We start from the raw sequence: 9,036 nt of genomic DNA on the forward strand, positions 1-9,036 counted from the left end.
AACACACACACACACACACACACACACACACACGCCCTGGTGACCGGACATCTTCTTCATAAAACTAATAATATGGCGTAATAATCGGGCAGTATCAGTATCACAAGATACTTTTTTATATCCTCCTGAGCTGAGAAATATTTGTTGATGCTAACTCCCATAGAAAACAAGAAGATTAATTGTTGATGCAAAAAATGTTTGTATAAATGATATACTTTTTTATGTTTCTTCAGGTAGTAAAGACGAGGTAGTGATCAAACTTCAGAAGGGCCGTGGGGCCGGGGACAACTGGTGGTTTAATCAGCAGAGAGCGCAGGATGACATTTTGCTGACTCTGCACAGTCCAGCGGACGCTATCATTGGCCAGTACCACCTGGTCGTGTTGATGATGTCACCTGACGGACACATTTTAGAGAAAACCGATAAACTTAGTTTCCACCTACTCTTCAACCCGTGGTGCAAAGGTAAAAGCAAACCCCCTATGATAAGTGATTGCACCAATTGGCCAGATTAACAGATTCCCTTCACTTTTACAACAATAATGAAGTTGATGTAGTACAAATAGTACAGTACAGATAAAGATTTGTTTCTAATTGAGGCAATTCAACATTAAAAAAATGTAATTTAGGAGTTTATGTTTTTGCTAATGTCGCTGCTGTATCCTGTTCCAATTGTCTGCCAGATGATGTAGTGTACCTCCCTGACGAGAGTCTCCTTCAGGAGTATGTTATGAATGAAGATGGGATCATTTTCATGGGCACCTGGGATAACATCAACAGTATTCCCTGGAATTATGGACAGGTAATTCACCCACACACTGACAGATTGTCTGAATGGGTTAACTGTGTGTGTATCTGTTAGGCCTGCATTTGGCTTGTGTCTGTGTGAATTGTCACAGCAGTGTGACAACGAAGACTTGGAGGCTTCTGCCTGTACAGGAAATGTGTTTGCTGGACGGAGGAAACTTCTGGACAGGAGACAGAATGTAACTAAACCACACAAACAAGAGCTTGTTCCTTCACAGCTCACTGTGAGGTCAGAGAGGATGAAAACAAAGAGATTATAATTAGACAGGCAGGAGGTGTGTAACATATATATATATATATATAGATATATAGACCAACCAATGGGAAATACATTTTTAAAAAACTGGTTGAGATGCTTCTCCTGCTCGACAACACATCTTTGTTTCTATCTCATGTTTTCTCTCCCTGTTTCCCTTTGAATCTCCCTCAGTTTGAGGACTATGTGATGGACATGTGTTTTGAAGTCCTTGATAAATCCAAGGATGCCCTGAAAAACTCAGAAGTGGACATTAAGCAGAGAAATGACCCTGTCTATGTCGCCAGGATGGTCACAGCAATGGTGAATATCTCTTTTACTAGCTGTTGAAAACAAAACTAACGGTTAAATAACAGTACAAGACAAAATACATAATTTATTTGTGCAACTGATACACGTACACACTTTAGTGATCAAACCGGATGTCTCCACAACATGTTCTTTACACCTGTCCAGGTAAACTCTAACGGAGACAAGGGTGTGTTGACCGGTCGCTGGGACGAGTCGTACACTGACGGAGTCGCACCTTACAGATGGACCGGCAGTGTGCCGATCCTCCAACAGTGGAGCAATTCCGGGGCGAGGGCGGTCAAATATGGCCAGTGCTGGGTGTTTGCTGCTGTCGCCTGCACAGGTGAGGCTTCTGTAGAATTCACTGTTGCATTGAATGATGCTGAAGTGTAATATTTCAGAAGATAAAAGGGGGGAAAACAACTGTTTTTGTTGAGAAAAAAATAATAATTCTTGGTTACGGGAATATGTGGATTCACTTTCTGACCGAGAGGTTGATAAGAAAACTCCATCCTGTGTACGGTGAATGCTGCTCCAGCCAGCAGCCGGCTGACTTAGCTTGGCATAAGTTGTCCCCAATAACTTAAATACTTATTATCAACAGAAAAGAAAGGAAGGGAGGAATGAGGGTTGGATCTAAAGATTACTCATTCTTTTTCAATTACTGTATGTGTCATACAATTATGAAAAAGGGCCATCCAAAGTCTAAGGTAACCTCTTTAATTATTTAGTCAATCCAAAACCCAAAGCTAATCTTTTAATATGATGTGAAATAATATTTTCTGAAATGTTTTCATTAAAAAGGATTAATCATTTGTTAAAAAGGTTTTCTGACGATCAACTAATCAATAAGTTAACTTATTGTTGCAGCTGGAACAAAGGGAATTATTGTTCCTGTCTGATTTGTGGTATCTTTTTCAGTGCTGCGCTCTCTGGGAATCCCAACACGCCTCATTACCAACTTTTCTTCAGCCCATGATGTCGATGGAAACCTCTCAATAGACTTTCTGCTGAATGAAAGACTGGAGAGCTTTGATGGGAGAAACAAGAGAGACAGTAGCTGGTAGGAGCCTGCACACAAACAGACACACAAACCACACACACACAGATTATGAATACAATTGATTTTGTACAGTTGATATTACATAATCTAATGTAATGAATGATCTCTTCTTATCGTTGTGATTTGAAGGAATTTCCACTGTTGGGTCGAATCCTGGATGAGGAGAGAAGATCTCCCCAAAGGAAACGATGGCTGGCAGGTTTTGGACCCCACTCCTCAAGAATTGAGTGATGGTATATTCCTAATTTTCAAACGAATTACTGTTATTCAACTCTTCAACACTTTCAACACTTTTTGAATTATCAGTCTAACAATGTTGTTTGTTGTTTTTCATTGCTACACCCTTCAGGTGAATTTTGCTGTGGTCCGTGTCCGGTGACAGCCATCAAGGAAGGAAATCTCGGAGTAAAGTATGACGCTCCTTTTGTATTTGCTGAGGTGAATGCTGACATCATCTACTGGATCGTCCAGGCAGACGGCCAGCGGCAGAAGGTGATTGACTTTTGTTCTGATTGTCTTTCATATTTGCTCAATTCAAAAGCCATTTGCAAAGAAGGATGTAAGGATAGTGACGCATGTTAATATTGCTACAGATCAGAGTCGATCAGGCAAGTGTGGGGAGGAACATCAGCACCAAAAGTGTTTACGGCGACTACAGGGATGATGTCACTCAACAATACAAATATTCAGAAGGTAAGTTAAGAATTAGTTAGCAAAGGAGTAGATTGACTTGGATCAGAAATGTGTAAAGGCTACATTGATAAACCCTTATTGAGCATAATCACATTTATTTAGATCTGTATACAGCATTTTTCCAATACTTCCTAGCCAGTGGCGGTTCTAGACCAATTTGACTGGGGGGACATCTGGGGGGCCAGTTATTTTCTGAGGGGGGCACAATAAATGCAGAACGAAAAAGAGAATTAGACAGTATGAAGTAATTGCGCATAAGAAAACAATGCAATACAGTTATTGGTATTTGTTTCAGTACACTTATTTATTTCAGATATATCTTATAGTTATTACTGTTAGCTTCAGCTTAAGTTATAGTACAATTTTTGCACTAACACCATATCATATTTATATAAAAATAAAGGCAATGAACAGTTACATCTCTACTTTACATCTACAATTACGCGGATACAATAGTTTGACTAACCTTCAATTATCGTGGTAGTCTCTCGAAACGTAGGTTTCAATCAGTCTTTCTTGGATGCAACAGCCTCTGATGATCCGAGATGAAAACTGTTTTTCGCGCGCTTCAGCCGGACAGTGAAAGTGACTGCATCGCTCTAATGGGTCCTGAGTGCACCGCTCTAGCCAACTGGAATAACGTTAGTTCCGCCTATTCCGTCATTCAATAAATCGTGTAATAAATCATACATTTTTTTCACTTTTTTCTCTTTTCATTTTTAGGGGGGCCACAGGGGGTCAGAGGTCAGTGTTAGGGGGACACTGCCCCCCCCTAGAACTGCCCCTGTTCCTAGCCTCCAACTGTTAAATCTTCTGATTAAAAGACTATATTTTATGTGATTAAAAATAAATAATTCAACTGATTGCCTTCAAATAAACATAATGTATAGGAGTTTTGAGCCCCCACTGTTTCAGTGTGATATTTACTTGTACACATCTGTCTTAAATATCGACTTTGCTAACATGGCCAGAGATCAAACAATTCAAACAACCCTAGAAATACCAGCTTAAAATTGTTACTAAGTAGAGGCTGCTTAACCCTATATTCCGTTCGCAGTGTGAAAGCACCAACAGCTAACTAGCTAACAGCAGCTACTATTAACAGCATTTAGCTGTTACATTTACTTTTGCAACAACTAAAGCTTTCTGTTTGAGGAAAATCTGTAAATCACTGAGACTCAAGGTAGGGCCGCCAGTGGACATCAGAGGGAAAGACAGAAAAAATGATCATCCATAAAATATGATCAGGGAGCAGAATGCAGCTGACAAAGACACCACTCTCTCTATTACAAGTCAATGTACAATCAAAACGATGTTGAAGTTGTTCAAAATCACTTAACTTGTTCAATATCTGCTTATAGTCATCTGACAGAATCATGGTTCATTGTTATGGACCAACCTCTTCTCCACAGGCTCCAATAGAGAGAGAGATGTGTACAAGAAGGCGGGACGCCGGGTCACCAATGAGATCACAGAACCAGGACAACTGAAGCTGTCAATCAAGCCTTCTAGGCCTGTACTTGGGACGGACTTTGATGTGATTGTTGAGGTACAGGGTGTTCAGACTCTAGCTGAAATTATGCATGGATGGATTAATTGATCAAATCAGTAAATAATGTCATACACAGGGGAAATGGGGCTGCCATTGTTGGAATATATCGCATATTGATGGATATTTTGTAAGACAACATCCAATCATAAATCCATCATGTCCGCAGGTGAAGAATGAAGGAGCCAGAGAAGCTCATGCTCAGCTTGCCATGGTGGTCATGGCTGCAACTTACAGTTCTCTAAACCGGGGCGAGTGCAAAAGACAAACAATCAGTGTGACAGTGCCAGCTCACAAAGGTTTGTGGCTCAAATAGACCCACAGAGGTCAATGGTGAAAATATGCTGTAAAACAACAATGATGCTGCGTCTAACCAGCACGCTTTTTCCACTGTTGGCATGTACAATCCTCCTGTCTAAAGTTATACTCTATTTGTGCATCTGTGTTCAGCCCACAAGGAAGTGCTGCGTTTGCACTATGATGACTATGTCGGGTGTGTTCGTGAGCATCATCTGATCAGGGTGAAAGCCTTGTTAGAGGCTCCAGGGGAGAACGAACCCATCATGGCCATGGCCAACATCCCGATGAGCATGCCTGAACTACTTGTACAGGTGGGTTCACTCTGAGCCAGCGCAGAAGTCCTTGTTTGACCATGAAATCATTTATAAGGTTTATAATGCTAGTCTTATATGTGGATACATTAAAGGTAGAGAAGGACTGATTAGAATGATACTATGAGCTTTCAAATGTTTGCAGAGCTTAGTTAATGATGAAATAAGATACATCAAGAGTCTAATGTTTCTTGTAAAAATCCTACACTTGGAGTATGTGAGAAAATCACATATTCAACAGTCACACAACATTTTAAAGATGTTCTTCAATGATCATGTATGGTTGAAGTTTACTTGTGAAACGAAACCTGGATGTATTTTCATTTCATTTTTAAGTTACCGGAAAAAGATAGCCGGCTCTTGCCATAATATTTTCAGTCTTTACAATGATTTGTGCCATTATATTTGACATTAGTGTATCAAACTACATATATTCTAAAATTACATTACATTGCATTTAGCTGACGCTTTTATCCGAAGCGACTTACAATAAGTGCATTCGACAAAGAAAATACAAACTTGAAGAAAACAGAATCATATAAGTACATCAGGTTTCATAGAGCCAAAACATTTCAAGTGCTACTCAACTGGCTTTAGATAAGCCAGTCCTTTATTAGTATATAAGTGCTTTGTTAGCAGTACTTTGTAATTCTATCGCTCGAAGTGGAGTCAAAAGAGATGAGTTTTCAGTCTGCGCCGGAAGATGTGCAAGCTATCTGCTGTCCTGATTTCAATGGGGAGCTCATTCCACCATTTTGGAGCCAGGATAGTAAACCAACGTGTTTTTGCTGAAGGGAACTTGGGTCCCCCTCGCAGCGAGGGTGCAGCGAGCTGTTTGGCTGATGCAGAGCGGAGTGCACGTGCTGGGGTGTACGGTTTAACCATGTCCTGGATGTAGGAAGGGCCAGATCCATTCGCAGCATGGTACGCAAGTACCAGTGTCTTGAAGTGGATTCTAGCAGTTACCTGAAGCCAGTGAAGGGAGCGGAGGAGCGACGTGGTGTGGGAGAATTTAGGAAGGTTGAAGACCAGACGAGCCGCTGCATTCTGGATGAGCTGCAGAGGTCGGATGGCACATGCAGGTAGACCAGCCAGGAGGGAGTTGCAGTAGTCTAGGCGTGAGATGACGAGAGCCTGGGCCATAAAATAAATTATGTTGAATGTTTTGTATTTCCAGATTGTAATGTCCTATAGTGTAATTGCTGCCCTTAACATAGAGCTGCCACCCTTTTTCAGGTGCCTGGGAAGGCTGTTGTATGGAATCAAGCGACCGCTTTTATCTCCTTCACCAATCCTCTACCAGTTCCTCTGAAGAGTGGCGTGTTCACTGTGGAGGGAGCCGGCCTACTGTCGGCCACTGAGATCTCTGTTAAGTAAGTAATGAGTCACACCCTCTTCGCTAAGGCAAATATACACATTCCTTACATCTTTTATCCTTCTGTGTGATATATGCAATTCAACGTTCAAGGCTTTTATTGGTCATACGTGCATAGCGACAGTGTAGCTAAGATTTTCATCGTCATAACTACACTGTAGCTATGTACGTATGTCATATGACCAATAAAAGCCTTGAACCTTGAATTGTATATATCACACACTAGGATAAAAGATGGTTGTTGGCTCCATCAATGGACCCTCGACCTTCACCTACAAAATGTAACTTAAAGATACACAGACCAAACAATTGAGTCAAACAACTACTGTCTTGATTGTCATTCAAGCTCCCCTGAGAATGAGTCATTTATCATGTAGCAATAACAACAGTGTGGTTCATAACAGGACCTCAATAAAATAGAACTCAAGCATCCGTCTTTTATTTTTCAGAGGGGATATTAATCCAGGCCAGAAAGTGTCTGTCAAGCTCTTGTTCTCTCCCGTGCGGACAGGGGTCAGAAAGCTACTGGTGGACTTTGACTCAGACAGGCTGAAGGACGTGAAGGGAGTCGCCACGGTGGTTGTGTATAAAAGACACATTAGATCTTTGAATTAGCCCAGCTTTTCTAACATACTGTAACTGATTTGGCAGAAACTACTTAGCAGATACTTTTGGTTTACATGGTCGGTGGGCTATTTCTGCACGTTTTTAAAACGTATAAACTGAATGAACCAATGTATTATGAGGTTAATCGACCTTTCATGGATGAAAGAGGAAGAACTGCCCAGTTTAAATGTAAAAGTATGCCAAGTATTACACTACATTGTATGCCGATAAATTCAATGATGGTTGTCTCTTGAAGAACAACTGTGACCTTATTCACAAATAAATACCGGACACAGAGTTAGTTTGCCTTACCTTAGAGCCACTATGTGATAGACTTAGATATTTCTGACTTTGCATTATGCCTGGCACTAGATGCCTGCATAGAAATGCACAGAAAGACAACAGGTAACCACCTTTAGACCTTTAACACCTATAGACCTTCCATTTTGTTGCTTTTTGGCTATGTTCCTCCTCTGTAACATTTCTGGTATTCCTTACTTGACTACATGGCCATGTTTCTTACTGTCTTCGTTCCCTTTACCTGGTTCAAAAAGCTGTGTTTTAGACCCTGGTTGTGAAATTAAAAGAAGCATTACCATCAGTGCACACATCAGAGCTGAAGGGTTAACACATTGTGCTTTGTTAGGTATACTTTTGGAAAATGATCTGCTGTATGTTTTGTTTCTTAATCATCTTTTTTGCAATGCTTCCAATCCCATTTTAGTCAAAACATGATTGGAAGAAACTATCATTTTGTCATTGAATTAAATACTTAATTTATGTTTTTTTTTTATAATTCTGTGCGTTCACACATTATCATATACAGTATGTGCACAATATGCTTTCAATAAAGATTTTTTCTTTCCTGTAATTTGACCTGACATGTTGCTAAAATGAATGTCTGAACTAGACGATGGGTTGGCTGTGTGCAAAATGTATTAAAACTACAGAGGAAATTATTTTACATAGGAGGGACTCATATAGTAAGTTGGAATCAAAAATGGAACTTGTCTAGAGACAAGGTTTCTAAAGTAAACGGGTCCTTAGGGGATATGTTTTGGCTTCCTCTGCAGAGAGTGAATGCAATGGGGAGAGAAGTTGTTAAATTGTCAGCATTGCTGTAGCACAAGTAGGATTGATCTTCACCATCATAGTGATATCTCTGCTTGATGTTTACTCCTGAGTTTTTCACGACTGGACTCCAGAGTCCAGTCCATCACATGGTCCTCAAAATGAAAGATAAAACATTAAGGAGGAAAGAAAATACATTTTGTTTTAAGATGAGATTAAATAAACCTTTACTGATCCCCCTAGTCAAGTGAAATGCATGTGTTCAAGCAGCAACATGAATAAGATTGAAAAACAGGAAAACCATGGTAATAGTTCAGACAAGGGTAAATCAAAAAATAATGTAAAAAATCGTTGGCAAATAGAATAGAATATCAACTCTATCTGACGTATGTTTGTTGTCCTCTCTTCCCCTCTCTGAGCTGTGAAGAAACAAGCTCTTGTTTGTGTGGTTGGTTACATTCTGACACTTCCCGTCCAGAAGTTTCCTCGGTCCAGCAAATAGTTTTACTGATCAAGCAGAGGCCTCTGAGTCTCATCTGTCATATCGCTGTGACAATTCACACAGGCCACCTGCAGCCCTGATACACAGACCCAGAACCACACACTGTGTGTGTGTGTGTGTGTGTGTGTGTGTGTGTGTGTGTGTGTGTGTGTGTGTGTGTGTGTGTGTGTGTGTGTGTGTGTGTGTGTGTGTGTGTGTGCGAATACGTACTAG

General features: G+C 40.5%; 1 protein-coding gene across 1 annotated transcript in view; it reads left to right on the top strand.

The window, feature by feature from the left end:
- Positions 1-8,076, top strand: part of tgm2l (transglutaminase 2, like) — a 10,605-nt gene extending 2,529 nt beyond the window's left edge. Inside the window, exons 3-15 of the mRNA XM_010780667.1 lie at positions 234-464; positions 683-801; positions 1,237-1,365; positions 1,519-1,696; positions 2,275-2,416; positions 2,546-2,649; positions 2,766-2,908; positions 3,010-3,109; positions 4,522-4,658; positions 4,828-4,957; positions 5,109-5,269; positions 6,506-6,642; positions 7,094-8,076. Coding sequence (XP_010778969.1) covers positions 234-464; positions 683-801; positions 1,237-1,365; positions 1,519-1,696; positions 2,275-2,416; positions 2,546-2,649; positions 2,766-2,908; positions 3,010-3,109; positions 4,522-4,658; positions 4,828-4,957; positions 5,109-5,269; positions 6,506-6,642; positions 7,094-7,259 — 1,877 coding nt within the window. The 3' untranslated portion in view covers positions 7,260-8,076. The remainder of the gene's footprint in view (positions 1-233; positions 465-682; positions 802-1,236; positions 1,366-1,518; positions 1,697-2,274; positions 2,417-2,545; positions 2,650-2,765; positions 2,909-3,009; positions 3,110-4,521; positions 4,659-4,827; positions 4,958-5,108; positions 5,270-6,505; positions 6,643-7,093) is intronic.
- The last annotated feature ends 960 nt before the right edge of the window (positions 8,077-9,036 follow it).

The sequence above is a fragment of the Notothenia coriiceps genome, unplaced genomic scaffold (genome assembly GCF_000735185.1).
Source record: "Notothenia coriiceps isolate Sejong01 unplaced genomic scaffold, NC01 NC01_scaffold00022119, whole genome shotgun sequence".
In the NCBI taxonomy this organism is placed as follows: Eukaryota; Metazoa; Chordata; class Actinopteri; order Perciformes; family Nototheniidae; genus Notothenia; species Notothenia coriiceps.